The following is a 16687-nucleotide window of genomic DNA, read 5'->3' on the forward strand; positions in this document are numbered from 1 at the left end:
TTCTGTTTCAGATTTGTTTTCAGTAATAAAAAACTTCTCAGATCACTTTAAAACAAAATCTTTAAAGTTATTAATAAGAATAGAGCTGTGTAGAGCTGAAGAACTCAACAAGCCCATCAAAAAGAAAAAAACTAAATGTATGGTAATGAATTAATCAAGCTAAATAAACTGCGTGTGTTTCTGACATTTGTTGGTTTTAATTTTAAGCAATAAAGTTTAATAATGAAGTAATTATACATTTGTTTGTAGAACACTTTATATTTACAAAAGAAATCTCAAAGTGCTTCAGCAAATAAAACATAATTAAAATACACAAACAAAAGTAATGAGTCCATTCAATGCAAAAAAAGACAGGAAAAATCATTAAAGGGATTATGTTAAAAATGTTGCATTAAATAAAGATTTCCAGCCTTTTTTTTTAAGTATGTCACGGTCTGTGGAGCCCTCAGATGTGGAGACAGAGTGTTGTGAAAGGTGAGGTGAAGAGGAAGATCTTTTAAATATGATGCATTACCATGCAGGCAAAGGAGGGTGAGTGAAGCAGTTTTTAATGTGGTCCGTTGAAAAAAGAGGAACAGATAACTGTGATGATATGATCATGTTTACAAACTCATCGGGATCCTCAAGGCGCAGGTCTGACCTTACTGTAATCTCTATGTTCTTGCCAGGAATCCCAAAGAGCAGCAAAATGCAGCAGTCAGGTCTGTCGAGTGGAAGGCATGGACTGGCCTCTTTGCATCAGAAAGGGGAGAGAGGAAGATTTTTTTCAGATGAGATAATAATGTCTTTCAAAGGTGAGCTGTGGATTAAAAAAACGATATATGTTATGGTTAGAAAAGTTTAATATGATGATCGCTTTTAAATGACCCGCTTCTGAAAGGCTGTAAGTGTTAAAAGATGGGAACTGGAAGTTTTAAGATCTGGCAAAGATGAAGATGTAAAGGAATTAAGAGCCCTCTGATCAAGTGATACTATACACAGATTAAAAAGAAGAGCTCAGAAAACTAATCCTTGCGGAACACCACAGGAGACACAACGGCCCAAATACCAGCCACTACCGCCCAGTGGAAACAAGCTCAGATCTGACCATCAACTGGAACCAATCCAGGACAAAACCAGTGAATCCTGCAAATTTCTGCAGAAGGTTGTGCTGGTCTGCAGTACCAAAGACTGCTGACAAAATGAAGAATAAAAAGAAAGAACAACAACAATCTGCAGTCCTCAACAGGTCATGTGTGTTGGACCAAAGCTGTATCTATGGGACGCTTTACTTCTATATGGATCACAAGTTATTTGGAGAACAGATTATACATGTTCAGATAAATAAAACAGAATCAGACATTTGTTAAATAAAATGTGGGGTTCCCCACAGCTCATTAACATGACCAATATTATTTGTGTCATTCATGAATGATTTCACCGAAGCATCAAATGTATTTTAAAGAATTTTATTTACAAATGATACATTATTTTATTCAACTCATTTCAGTTTATTTCTATAGCGGTAATTCACATCACATGTCATCTCAAGGCACTTTACAATTCACCAGATCATCCAGTCAATTGATTGAAAGTTTTCTATCTAAGGAAAACTAGTTGATTGGATCGACTCATTGATTCGAATGCAATCCCTCACAGCATGCTTATAGTGACAGTGGAGAGGAAAAGCGACTATTCAGAAAATTATGTTCAAGAAGTGATGGAAGAAGAAAATATGTTCTTTTTTAAAGGCAACTGAGAGCTATTAACAATTCATGATACAGTTAATCCTCTAACCCTGTTTCTTAAGACTTAGACAAAAAAAGTACCATCATTTTGTATAAACTGAGTGTATAATTTTTTTTTTTTTAATGCTGTTGCTTACAGCGTACAACTGTGAATACCATTATAAAGTGCAGCCATCATCATCTTGTAAACAGTGTAGGGGAAAAGGAAATAATAATGTTGCAAAAGGGGATTAATATGGAAAGGTTCAGTGCAAAATAAATATGGTTCAAAATGCAGTATAACATTGAGTTGTGTCTTATTTAAAAGGGGGATGCAGAGTCCAGGTTGGAGTTTAGCAGTTCGACAGCCTGAAGGCAGTGGGGGAAAATTTGTTCTGGAACCTGCTGGACCTGCGTCCAATGCTGAGAAGCCTCTTTCCAGAGGGCAGCAGGGAGAACAATCCATGGTGGGGGTGTGAGGGGTCATTGATAATGTCACGGGCTCGGGACAGGGGATACGGGATGAAATGTCTTTAATGGAGGGAAGAGGAGCCCTGATGATCCTCTCTGCTGTTCTCACCTTCTTCCAGTCTGAAGCGCTGCAGCCTCCACACCACACAGTGAGACAGCTGCTCAGAACGCTCTCTATGGTGCTTCTGGAGAAGGTGGTGATGATGGGTGGGGACAGCTGCACTGCAAAAAACGATCTAGAAATAAGTAAAATAGTAGATAAATAAGATGATTAACCAATAAAATTTTTATTTTTACTCTTAAAATAAGATAAGTAGGCACTAGAAATAAGACAATCCAATTTTTTTTTTTTTTTTTAATGTAAATCGTCTTGTTCCATTGGCAAAATGTCTCAGTTACCTCCTCAATTCAAGAAGAAATTCACTTTTTTTTTAAGATATAATGACCTAATTAGAGTTCAATTTTTTGCAGTGTGGGCTCTCATCTGCAGGAGGCAATATGAGCCCTAACTAGATTAAATGGCACACTAGATGGTTTCATGTCTAGACTTCCTCCCACTGATAGGAAAGGAGTAAAATGTTGTTAAAGTCTAGTTAGAAGCAATAAAGCATTTCAGACTCTTTCAGGTTTGTTTTTTGCATTAACATGGAGAGCTAAAAGCGGTTTGTGCTCAAAAACAGACATTGAATGTAAATAAATGCTGGATTATTGTCATTAGCCAGGGAACCATATAGTTGCTGTTAAAAGCGATTCATATAGTTTTAAATGTTTATTTATTTATGTATTTATTTCCAGGCGCCCCCAGAGTGCAGCCCACCTTTCTGCTCTTTTTGTTCTTCACTTTCTGGGAAACATTTGCCTGCCTGCATTCTCACACCAATGGCTTTCACGTCATCCTTGAAAGCCAACTGAAATGCCAGAGGTGCAGAAGGGGGAGGAGGTGCAGGAGGAGGTGCAGGAGGAGGTGTGCGCTGCTGGGCAGAGCCGTGAAATGCGCTCAGACCTGTCATTCAGCTTCAGCTGCTCTGGATGTGAGCGGCTCATGCAGCAACACAAACTCTGACCTGCAGGACTTTAGTTTGCAGCTCTGACCGCAGACATGAGGTTTCTGAGCGGAGGAGCCGCGCTGCTGCTGCTGCTGCTCATCGGCCGCTGCTGCTGCACAGACCCCGGCAGGAGAGGTAAGACTGGGGGCCCCGGAGCCTCGGGGCCCCGGGGCCTGACACTTCAGCTGGGCTGGGAGTTCATTTAGAGTCTCTATCCATTTAACTCTGCTGCTTTCTAAGCTTATACTTCAATTACACACATATTTGAAGTTTATTTACACTGATTTTCAACAATAATAATGGCAAATAAATTAATGTTGTTTTTAATAAGAATATTTCTCTAAAACTGCATAGAAATGTAACCATTAAGGTTTTTTAGGACCTTGTGCAGTTTTTTTCCCTAAAAGCATTTAACCCTTTAAAGCCTGAACCATTAAATAATTGAAAGAACATTAACATTTTCTCAAAATTAGAATGTCATTAAACTTAAGTTAAATTAGATAAATGTTTTGCATCAAATTTGATACATAAGGCAATTCCGTATAATCTGTTATACATTTTCTGTTCACTACATGTCTGAATATTTCAATTAGTGTTTCAATAACAAAAACATCACTCTGACTCTTGTATTAAATATGATACACTTGGCTTTAAAGGGTTTAAGATTTTAATAAAGCGCATTAAAGTTTCCAAATTAATTATAATTTTTGGAAATAAACATTAATTAATGATGATGAGTCTTCTTTGCTGTCAGACAAAAAAAAAACAAAAAAAAAACAGGATCTCTAAAATGTCACCAGAATTAAAGGTTAATTTCCTCTCTGCTCCTTGATCGAGATGTGAAGAAGCTCATATGTCCTAAAAACAACAAGAAGCGCAGCAGAGCTTCATCGTTTTTCAGGCTTTTTGAAATGTCATGGTCAGGACTTGTTATCGGAAGGTTTGTTGTTTCTGCAAACTGGTGAACTTGATCTGCAGATGATTGTTACATGAGTGTATGATTTCAAAACGTTTCCTTCATTCAGATTCTCTTCAGTTCTTCCTCCAGAGAGGGAAGTTTCTCCTTTTAATATGGACAAATGTATATAATCTTCAAGAAAGATCAGCAAACATAAACTTTAATTCAAATTAAATTTAAAAATATCCCCAAAATCAAGAAAAATAGCATTTTATGCTGGCTGAAAATAAAAACTATTTTTATTGTGTTTCAGTCTGACATAAATCAGCTTTAACCAGTTTTAAAGTGAAACTTGTTCCTAGAAATAATGATCCTAGAATGAACCAGTTCTCCAGGTTCTTTTAGGGGCCCTGCTGATCAACAGAAACTAACCCAGAGTGGCTCCTATAGGGGCCAGTTTCAATGATCACTGTCGGTCCCACAGAGCAGATAGTAGATCTGAGTGTATTTTTATGTTGTTTGTTTTTTAATATAACACTAAAAAGTTTCTTTTTCTTATCTATATGAATCATAATAGGACAGGTAGCAGCTGTAGCTGTTTTAATGCTGATGCAACAAATTATATTTCATCAAGTAAATAAAACCTACATAGATATGAGAGATGGAATCAAATCAGTCACTTTCTATTGGAAGGTGGTCGGCTGACTTTCATCTCAGCTGGAATCTGATGATCATATCGATTTGTTAACTTACAGCCACTGTGTGTCTACAGATGGGGGTTTATTTATTGGAGAGATGCATCATTGAACAGATGCAGACAGATTTCCAGTTATTATTGATTAGCTGCTGCAGCTGCCCCAATCATCTTCCATATAACCAGTTTCTGCCCTCTTCGCTGTAAAAAGCAATACCCTCAATTAGCCATCATGACTTATTTCTATTATTTACTTACACTTAACTTTTTTGATATTTCAGCTTAATTCCACAAGTTTATGACATTCAAACTCATGATTGTAAACCAGTTCAATAAATTATAAATTATAAATTTAAACACATCAATGTAACTTAACATTATGCGTTTTAAATTAGAAACTGCACTGCAAAAACAATATAGAAATAAGTTTTTAAAAAATCTTAAATTAAGTCCATTTACCCTTAATTTAAGCAGGTAAATAAGCTGATTTGCCAATAGAATTAGAATTTTTACTCTTAAAATAAGACAACTAGATAATATGCACTTGAAATAAGACAATGCAATTGTTTTTTTTCTTATTTTAAATGTAAATTGTCTTGTTCCCATGCCAAAGTGTCTCACTTTGTTCCCCAATTCAAGAAAAAAAAATCACTCATTTTAAATAAAGAATTACTTATTTAGATTACTTTTTTGCAATGTGGATGTCTTAATCTGATTGGGGTTTTCAAATTGAAGGTTTAGTGGAGAATTTTCATGAGTTTTTGAAAAGACCTGTCCTCTCCACTTTAAAAAAGAAATGCACATGCACAACCCTGTACCCACTCTAGAGAGGGAATGTCTATTCATCTCAGCTTTACTTCCATGGCTGCCATGTTTTTTTCAGAGTTATTTTGTGAAAGAACTTTTTCAGAAGCAATTTTGATTGTATTTGTTATTTAATGGAAATACTGCAATTGTAAAAATCTTTTTGAATTTAGCAGAATATCAACATAGTTTTGGCACTCATAGCTCTCAGTAGTTAGTGGATTCCGTTTACCTGTGTGTATAGTGGGGGATCTTCGCGATTTTAAAAAAAAAGACCGGCCCTCTCCACTTCAGACAAAAAAAAGCACAACCCTGTGCCCACTCCCAACAGGGAACGCATATTAAATGTGTGCGAGAACATGCACAAGTCCATTTCTCCTTGTGCCGCTTTCTTTAAAAGTTGCTTTTAGCATCGCTCATACAAGCTTACTTTCCAAAAGAGGATTTGCAATTTTTCCACTATGTCAGACTAGGGCTGGGCGATAATTCAATAACGATATATATCGATCGATAGACGTGTGGCGCAATAGAAAAAAAGAGGGTCGATAAAAGTTCGATAAAGAAACGCAGTTTTCCTTCCTTCTCATTGTAGCCTAGCATGTAGGTTTATGCTAGTCACTACTTCCTCCCAACCAATCGCAATCGCGGACGCCGTCACAAAGCGCCGCCCTCTCAAACCACAACACAGAGCACATGAAGATGTCGCAGCAAGGAGAGGCGGAGGAAATTGTTCCAAAGAAAGGTTTTTGTAGTTCGCCAGTTTGGCAGTATTTCAGTCATGGAAAATATATATATATTTTCAGTTCTGGGCAGTTTCCCACGTGGTTCTAACAATTGAGAGAAAAATGCTGAGGGGCCAGAAACTTCAAAGTAATAACTCAGGTTAAAGCAGGAAACGGGGGCGGCGGTGGCGGTGGGGGGCCATTTATTTATTTGTTATATTTATTTTGGTCACTTTTCTGGTCATTTTAGTTTATTCTTTGTCAGTATTTAATAACATAACTCAGGTCTCTTAAGTTATTTTTCTTTAAAACAATTCTGTTATGGTTAAAAAAGTTGGTTAAATAAAGATTTAATTCGAAGTCTGTGTTTGTGTTTTTTATTAAAATTAAATAATTTAGCAATATCATAAAAAGTCCAGGCAGAGCTGCACATAAAATATGGTTTCAAATCTTTTCAATAATTATCGATATCGATCAATATGCATTTTTTTTTTATCAATAAGCTTTTTTTCTATATCGCCCAGCCCTATGTCAGACTAACCACCGGTAAGTGAAAATGGGGACGAGAACATAGGACGGCCTTACGTAAACATATCCCCAGAATGATTGACAGTTAGGAGGACCACTTATTTTGATGATCCACCTGGAAAAAGAACATCCTCCACTAAGCCTTTGAGGTAAGATTTTATTCACACCTGAGCAGGTGATTCCCTGATTTACAGTTTCCTATCAACTGAAGAAACTGAGCACCTTAACTTAATATGGATGTGAAAGGCAAATAGGCGTATGGTCACTTTGTGTCAGCATTATAACCTTAGCTTCCTGATGTTGTGGCATTCTGCGGTTTTTGAACTAAAAATGGGGAATAGCAATTGAAACAAGGTACGTTTAATTCCTCAGCAGCCCCACAGGGAAGCCTACTAAAAATTATCCGAAGGGTTAAAGACACACTCCATATTGATTCAAAGTTTTCTATCTAAGGAAAACCAGTTGATTGCATCGACTCATTGACTTGGATGCAATACCTCACACTAAGCATGCTTGTAGCGACAGTGGAGAGGAAAAACTCCCTATTAACAGGAAGAAACCTCCAAAAATGAACTAGTAATTAGGGCGAAAAGATACACAGAGATTGAAACAGAAACAAAACTAAATGTAAAAAGAAGAGAACAAAAGAATAAACAGAAACTAAACACTAAAGTATGAAGTCATATGGCAGGACATAAATAAACAGAAATAAATGATAGGTCAAATTAAGAGATAAAAAAAAAATCATAACCTGAAAACCTGTAAATCTAATAGTTGGTGATTTTACTGTTAAAGATGGTTGGAAATAAAAACTTTGACAGATGGAATTGATTAAATTATATCAGAATCAAATAAAAGACTAAACTTAACCACAGAAGAGTGATTATACAGCATTACTGCTGGAGCTGTGTCCCTTTTTCTTGTCTTACTGTCTTAAATTCCCCAGTTTTCCTCCTCCCAGCTTTAGAGAACATCTTGATCTCCATCTGTTTGGTCTGTCGGAGAAGAAGAAAATAAATCAGATCACTTATTATTCTTCTGTTTAACAAGTTGCAAACATTCTGTTATCGCTTGAGATCAGTGATTATCATTCCTAACATTGTCTCGCGTTGAATAAAACATAATTCTGGGAATTGTGAGCGATAAGTAAATTAGAAGATTTGATTTAATCAGCTGGACTGCTTGGCTGAACCTGGAAGAGCAGAGGAATTGTTGAGCTCAGCTGTTTGGACGCCTTTCTTGGTAGGAAATTAAAACAGTTGACTGCACTCTTTCTTTGTCCCGGCAGATATCCAATTAAGAGAAGGGTTTTTACGAGTCTGAGTGACTCTCCTTGGTCTGAATAGTCTGTTGTTATGCTGCTCAGTGGTGGCGAACAATAGAGTCAACAGATTTGAGGCTAAAGCTTAAATTTTCCTCTAGTTCCAGTGAAATTTACCAGCAGACTGTTCCTGGTGGAAGTCTTCAACCTCTTTGGATGATCATCATTGTTCTGCCTTCAAAGTGCCTCCGTTAAAGGAGGGAGGAGGCCCCAGTTTGGTTCCATGGAGATTCTCAGATTTTTTGAGAGATTTTCATGTTTTATACGTGATCATAAATTAGCCTTAGGGATATTTTTTTATTTAGTTTTGAGAGACTTGAGGAAGTCCAGAGATTATTTTTAAGTTTCTTGATATATGCTGCCTTCCACTGACATGGGGCCAGCAGGCAAACAATGAGGAAGTAGCTAAAAAAGCTGACTGTAACACTGAGGAACAATGCAGAGGATCCAACCAAACAAAGAGAGGAATGGCAACCTAAAGGTATAATGGCGAATGTTATATTTCCGGGTGGATCCTCAGAATAGGTGGTCCTTCTAATTGTCAATCATTCTGGTGAAATGTTTACGTAAAGATGTCCTACGTGCGCATTTCCATTTTACCTTACCCATGGTGAGTCTGACATAGTGGAAACATTGGGAATCTTCTTTCTGAAACTAAACTCGAATGAGCGATGCAAACAGCAACTTAAATGGAACGTGCATGAGGAGAAATGGGCTGGTGCACGCTATCACACACGTTCATAGGCATACCCTGTCAGGAGCGGGTACGGCGTTGTGCATGTGTCTTTTAAAAACAGAAATGTAAAAACATTTTCGAGGAGCATCGCCGGCAGTGCCGTTGTAGCAAATATCATATTTATAGTCCCCATACTGCAGATATATTGAAATTTGTGCTTAAACTTCAGCCAACCCCATTTTAGTACAGATGTAATCAGCTGACAAATCTAGCCATTCAGAGGACACGGGCGCTGAATTCAAACTCAGCACATGGGTCTCCATTGCAGTTTGACGAAATATAATCATTTTCAGTACAAACCCCCCCACCAGAACAGCTCATGGAAGCGTTTTATTTAAATAGCTTTTCTTTTAATTGCAGCATTTCCATTTAGGAAATAGATTTTTGTAATAAAAATTTCGGTAATTTGATGGTTAATGGCAATGTGCCTACTGAGGGAGAAATGTTTCAACACCAACTAGAATAAAGGTACAATTACATGGAAAAAGACTAGAAAACAACATTAAAAAAGGTAAACATAAAAGGGAACAGAAAACAACAGTTAATCAAAAGTGACTTCTAGGTTAGAAGCATTAAAAAATGTAATAATCTTAAGAGTTTTATTGTAAATTAATTTTGATGAACTGTCTTCATAGTTTCCTGTCCTGAGCACTGTAGAATGTTACTTATGCTTGGGGCCTGAGGTAGACAGGGACACACCTGGAATATAAAGCCCTGAGAGAATTGAAAGGTGGCCTGACTCAGAGGGAGGAGTTTTATTGACAGCAGCATAAAGCCAATAATGATAAAATCTAAACATTTTAATTAAAGGACACATATAAAAGGGCAGTTATAGCATCACTGCTGCGTTTACCTATTAGCTTCTATCCTCGCTAATCTGTGATTTAGGTAAAATGTCAGGATTTTGGATCAGCTGGTTGTTCCTCCATTATGAAACCGTCTGCTGAGAATTAGATGAGCTTCTGGTTTTTATCAGGAAGATTGTTTGAGTTTCTGAACTTCAGTAAATCTTCAGCTCTGATTGTTGTGACTGCAGAGGAGGCTGAAGGATTCGACATTCAAGGTTTCAGGAAGGCCTGTGTGTGTGTGTGGGGGGGGGTGACCTTGGCTCTATGTGTGGTGAGTGTATGCAGGGTGGTCTTTGTGTGTGTCTGGGTGTGCATTAGTTTCTCTGTGCAGGCTGAAATGCACACTTTAAATGGTAACCGTAGCAACGGTGTTAGCATAATAAGCAGAGCCTTCTTAACCTAAAATAAAGAACAACAACGATCCGGGCTGAGTCGGGGAAAAAAAAGCCAAAAAAACTCAGAAGGGGCGGGGCTTATTGAAGTTTGGTGAGTAAATGTATTATCTGTGGCTGATTAGGCAGGGAGGCATTAGATGAGTTCATCTGAAAATGTGGACTTCAGCTTTTTGTCCAGCAGTTTTCATCTCTTTGTAATTAGTTTAGTAACTTATTTTTCCAGCTTTTTATTGTCGTTACGCTGTCACAATTACAGAGCAATGAGATGAACTCTCTGCATATAACCCATCCCCTTGGGGAGCAGTAGGCTGCCATTGTGCAGGAGCAGTGAGGGGTTAAGGGTGTTACTCAGAGAGCCAGAGTGGCGGTCTATGGGAGTGGGGCTCGAACTCAGAACCTCTGGTGTCCAACTACTAAACTGCCAATCCCCATTTTAGTTTTCTTACTTTCCTTTTTTATAATTATTTATCACATTATTTAAAGGATCTTGTTTTATTATAGCTGTGATGGACTGGGGACCTGTCCAGGGTTGACCCCGCCTATCGTCCGTAGACAGCTGGAAATAGTCACCAGCACCCCTCGTATCCCACTTGGGATTAAGCGTGTAAGAAAATGGATGGATGGATGTTATTATAGATTTTGTTTTTATTACTTGATAGTGTATGTGTCTACGTCGCCACTCTGTTTTCTAAACACTAATAACACACTTTGCCTCGTTTTGTTTTGTTAGATCCTGGATGTTCTTTAGCTCCTTTGTACAAATTTAGTTTTTTAAGGGATCCTTGATTAATCTTAACATTTTGGACTAAATATGTTGTAATATTTATTTGAACTTAAAATTTGCCATTTGTAGACTATACAAAAAAATCTGCATGCTGGGTTGATGACGCTGTTGGGTCTTAATGGACTGGATCCTGCAGAGTAAACACAGGAAGGCTAATATTAGTAGAGTTGTTTTTTTTATCGATTTGTGTTTGGTGTAAAAGTAACCAATACTACACTGCATCACTTCCTCAGAGTTTTCATGAGCTGTTATACATGAGATATCTGTTGAAAAAAACAAATAGTATTGTCATTTTCCCAGAATGCCTTGCAGCATAAACCACCTGGTGATGTCTGTGAAATATTTAAATTTATAAAAAAAAATGAAACAGCTTTTTACTTTACTTCACATCGAAAATAAATGTTTCTTAAATTCCACTCAAATACAGTTTTATTGTTACAACTCATTACAGATCTCGTCCATCCTTCTTTTTTTTGTCTTTTTGCAACATTCTTATATCTCGTACCCAAAATTAGACTTAGACTTAGAAAACATTTAGTCATTTCTTATACACAGAATGTATACAAAAAAAACTACATTTTTTAGTACAGCTTTCATGACATTTCCATTTTCTTAAAGTGCAGCAATGATCAAATGTAAAGAGTGTGGGGAAAAATAATATGGCGCAATACCAAATACAGATTTCTATTCAAAAACTAGAGTGATGGTCTTCAGCTAACAATGCTGAAGGCCCTGAAGAGGTAATATTGTTGGTAAGAGTTGTAATTGTGGGTCAATGTGACTCTGGAACAGCAGGTTACCTGCGGAGAGGAACGAGGTTTTAACTGTGACCACTCTGAGGGGGTTCATGGTTCTCACAGCAGTGACAGTTTGCAGCCATCTGATGCAGCTTGTGGGATTTTCCTAAAAGGAATGTGAGGAATGTCAATAATGGAGCTCAGAAATGGCCTGCAGGATTAAACAGGCCGCCCTGTGGACCTGCTGTCGCTACTTTGGCAACATGCAAACGTTCTGTTGCAGCCAAAGAAATGCGATAATGTTTAATCCGATTGTGACCCTGTTAGAACAACCTGAAATCCCTGTCGGATCGATCCCAGAAGGCCAAAGGTGAGGCTGAGCTGCTGTCTGGATGGCAGTTGTCTTGTTTTCACACCTGCAGAGGAGTCCTGCACCAGATCATAAATCAAGCCATCAGCCTATCAGACTGAACAGAAGATCTAATTATGAGTCAGTGTTTATAGGATGAGGCAGCCCTTTCAATTTAAGATGCATGATTACCAGTGTGGCTCACTGAATGATTTAATAAGCAGTTAGATAAAGAAAAAACAATTGTTATGTTGATGGACGCTGCAGGTGGAGCAGTCTGATAGCTCTGAGATCACTTTAAGGGAAACTGAACATATTTCATTATAATTTGGTGTCACTAAAATAGATAAATCCTAATCTAATAGCTCCAGATGAAAGACTCTAAACTTAAACATCTGATCCCCTATTTCCAGCTTCAGCTGATAATTATTATAACTACAGGCAGCAGATAAAACTGATGTCATTTACATTTGTGAGTAAAATATTATTTAGAGTGCTTTTTAGTCATTAGTCAGTCTTAAATATTGCTCCAGCTTTCTGTTTGGTTAAAGAAGAGGTGGATAGAGTACCCGAAAGTTTTACTTACCGTAAGTAAGAGTATTACTTCTTGATAAAAAATAAAAAAAAACTAAATTAAAAGAAAGTAATCATCCAAAAAATACCCCAGTTAGAAATAAAATGCACTTTTTAAAATGCCATTTAAAATACTGAATAATGGTTTCCTAATAAAATGTTTCATGTTTAAAGTTAAAAAAATATATAAAATTAAACAGACACTTACTCAAATTCTGATATTTCAAAGTATAGTCTTAGAATAAACAAAATGCAAATACAATTCATTATTATAAAATTACAAATATGTGGAGAAGCCTTTTCCAAATCAGTTTTTGACATAAAACCAATTAAATATTCCTTATAGTTAACAGAGTAATTTAATTTTCATTATGTTTGCATTTATGTTTGATAAAGGATCAAGAAATTTCAGCACCAATACATTTACCGTTTTCTATATATTCATTTGACTTGAAATTGCTCAATTTAGTTGTGGAAGGCAAAGTTGCCAGATATTTTTGTGAAATAAGAGTAAAGATCTCTCGCTTGTCTCCAGCCTTTTATGTTTCCTGTCAAATTAATGTAATTTTAAATTTTACCAGTCGAGCCCCAAATTTGTTACAATCAATCAATCAATCAATCAGTCTCTTTATTTAGACACAATTATAGTCCATAAACAGACAAAAACAAGAACAATAATAAAAAAAGATTTAAAAAAAAGTAAATATATATATATATATATATATATATATATATATATATATATATATATATATATATATATATATATGTGGAAAACAAGTCTGGAAGCCAATGCAAAGCCAATAGCACAAGTCACCATCAAGTGCGGCATATACCAGGGTGATGCACTATCCCCGATGCTGTTCTGCATAGGCCTGAACCCCCTCAGCCAGATCATCACAAAGACTGGCTACGGATATCAATTCCGAAGCGGAACAATCATCAGTCACCTCCTCTACATGGATGACATCAAGCTGTATGCCAGGAGTGAGCGAGACATCGACTCACTGATCCACACTACCAGGATCTACAGCAACGACATTGGGATGTCATTCGGACTGGGGGAACAAGCCGCTGCACGGCGTATACCACAGACAAATAGAAGAAGTGGCTGATATCAAAAAATCCTACCAGTGGCTGGAAAAGGCTGGACTGAAGGACAGCACAGAGGCACTAATCATGGCAGCACAAGAACAGGCACTCAGTACAAGATCAATAGAGGCCAGGGTCTACCACACCAGGCAGGACCCCCAATGCAGACTGTGCAAAGATGCCTCTGAAACAATACAGCACATAACAGCAGGGTGTAAAATGCAGGCAGGAAGTGCACACATGGAACGCCACAACCAGGTAGCTGTCATAGTGTACAGGAACATCTGCCATGAGTATGGGCTGGAAGTCCCAAGGTCAAAATGGAAGACACCTCCTAAGGTAGTTGAGGATGACCGAGCTAAGATCCTATGGGACTTCAAGATCCAGACTGACAAAAAGGTGATGGCTAACCAACCAGACATCGTGTTGATCGACAAACAGCAGAAGAAGGCAGTAGTGATAGATGTGGCAATCCCAAGCAACAGCAACATCAAGAAGAAAGAACACGAGAAGCTTGAGAAATACCAAGGGCTGAAAGAGGAGCTAGAAAAGATGTGGAAAGTAAGAGCAGCAGTGGTGCCAGTGGTAATTGGAGCACTGGGGGCTGTGACCCCCAAACTGGGAGAGTGGCTACAGCAGATTCCAGGTAAAACATCAGAGGTCTCTGTCCAGAAGAGCGCAGTCATAGGAACAGCTAAGATACTGCGCAGAACCCTCAAACTCCCAGGCCTCTGGTAGAGGACCCGAGCTTGAGGATGACACATACCACCCCACGAGGGGTGAGAAAACAGTTTTTTATATATATATATATATATATATATATATATATATATATATATATATATATATATATAATAAAATAATAAATCACTGTTATATAAACTAAAGCGCCAATGATTCCACAAACTGGAGAAGAATCTCACTGAGCTTCGAACGGGACTGGTCAGAGTCTGAATGATGCTGTTTGCGGAGTCTATTAATCTACACATACATCTGTGCATAATGTTTTGAAGCACAGCAGCGCAGGTTGGTACATTGACATTCACAAACATCTGACTAGGCTCTAGGGCTATAACAGATAAAGTGGTGCTGGGCTGTAAAACACTCTCACAAGAATATTACAGTACTCAAGATGAACTACTACTCCTAAAAGTACATTTCTTTTTAACAGTCACTGAAGTAAATGTAACAGTAAACAATAACAAAACTATACTATACTATTTTATTTCAAAGTCGCCTTTCTGGACTCTGAAGGTCACTGTACAAAGGATTGAAACACAATGGCAGAAACAGAGTTAAAACACAGAATAAAGGGATGTGGGCCCTCAGCCTCGGGTGCCTGGGGCATGGCTGGGTTCTCTTCTTCTATTTGCTCTGGGGATCTCTTTAGGCATCTGGGGCAGAAGGGACAGACAGGTGTACAGCACATGAGGATCTGAGAGCACAGGAGGCGGTGGGAACATGCAAGAGGTCTGACAGATATGGGGGGCGGAAAGTTGATGAAGGGCCTTGAATTTCAACATGAGAATTTTATACTGAATGTGGAACTTCACAGGAGCCAGTGGAGCTAAATATTCCACCCCTTCTCTGGATTTAAGCAGCAGTAGTTTCTGCAACCTGGATCCCCTTTTGCCGCTTTGGGCTACCCGGTTCTTGGTTTCCTCTCTTTTACCCTTACTTTGCTTATTTTCCGACTTGATACATTGAAATAAATATTACTATTGTGAACTATTGGCCTGAAGATGGTTGAAAAGTTTAAAAAAACATGACCTAGTGTAGTTCCAGCGTCACCAATAGCTGCTATGTGCTGTGAAGATAAACCTTAATACTCTCAGGCTGACTCAGCCAAAGAAATGTTTTCTGCAGAGCAGTGACTTCAAGGTTTGGATTCCTACAGGACACCCTGTAGCAGTTTCTGTTATCAGTCAGGTGTCAGAAAACTGCTTTTTCTGCTGTTGCTAGTTCTGCTTTTAACCTGCAGGTGTTTATTTCTAAGTTGTGACTTGTTTCAGTTTCTGGTTGCCACAACAAAAAAAAGGGTTAATGAAGATCACAACCCGTTGGATCTGCAAAGATTCCAGCAGTCTATCCTGCATGCACGGCTCAGATTTAAGATGACAGCTGGAAATATTAGTCATTATTCCCGTCTGTTTTTGCTGCATGCAGTTCCAGTTGACACGGTTTGGTATGGGAGGCTGGCAATATTTGGGTTTCCAGAGAGATTGCTGGAGTTGGAGAACACGTCCCGCCACCAGTGTTCACGGTTAACTGTCAGCGAGGAAGAAACGGTTTTCTGGAATTTTCCTTCAGCAGCGCCGAAGTGAGAATGAAGCGGATCGAGTGTTTGGAACATGTACTGTCTCGCTCTGACCTGTGAACAGAGCTGCAGGCGAGACACACAAGCAGAGCAGAAGTCAAACATGATGTACAGAGAGAACGTTTAGTGATCAGCTCCTGATGGAGTTAGTTCAGGACGTTCCATTCAGATTTTTCCTCTGTCTGATTGGATCAGGTTTCTGTTCAAGTAGCTTGAAGTGAAAATTAAATACCTACTAACAACCTTTCTTCTTTCCACCATGGAAGAAGAACGAAAGGTCAGGCAACTCCATCTACCATCCTGCAGGTATGAAGCAGGCATAAAAGAAACTGTCTGATATGATGGAATTGTTCCTGAGATATCACCAAGCCACTCCGACGGCTCAGATTTGACCTCTCTGGGTCGTTTCAGGCTCAGATGCTGAGTTTTTGTTTGCTGATTCCCAGCTGGTTTGGACATTCCTGAAAGAAAAAACTCATACTGTTTAAGCTGAATGTTAATGAAGATTCTCAGTCATTCAGGTCGTAGTCATTCCAAAAAAGTAAAAAATAAAATACTGGACTTTGTTTCTAAGTTTGAAGACGTTTCGATTCCCATCAAGGAAGCTTTTTCAATTCAAAACGTGACAAATGGCGTTGAGTTAGAGGTTTTATACAGTAGCAGATC

At 38.1% G+C, this 16687-nt stretch overlaps 1 protein-coding gene across 2 annotated transcripts in view; it reads left to right on the forward strand.

Moving 5' to 3' along the window:
• The first annotated feature begins 3169 nt into the window (after window positions 1–3169).
• LOC119787990 (melanoma receptor tyrosine-protein kinase-like) overlaps window positions 3170–16687 on the forward strand; it is a 63402-nt gene continuing 49884 nt past the window's right edge. The window contains exon 1 of one of the 2 annotated variants that reach the window (XM_038292099.1): window positions 3170–3358. In XM_038292099.1, the coding sequence (XP_038148027.1) occupies window positions 3277–3358 (82 nt within the window). In that variant the 5' untranslated portion in view covers window positions 3170–3276. The remainder of the gene's footprint in view (window positions 3359–16687) is intronic. The other variant, XM_038292100.1, reaches the window with a different exon arrangement.

The sequence above is a fragment of the Cyprinodon tularosa genome, unplaced genomic scaffold (genome assembly GCF_016077235.1).
Source record: "Cyprinodon tularosa strain WSP-4 unplaced genomic scaffold, ASM1607723v1 ctg308, whole genome shotgun sequence".
In the NCBI taxonomy this organism is placed as follows: domain Eukaryota; kingdom Metazoa; phylum Chordata; class Actinopteri; order Cyprinodontiformes; family Cyprinodontidae; genus Cyprinodon; species Cyprinodon tularosa.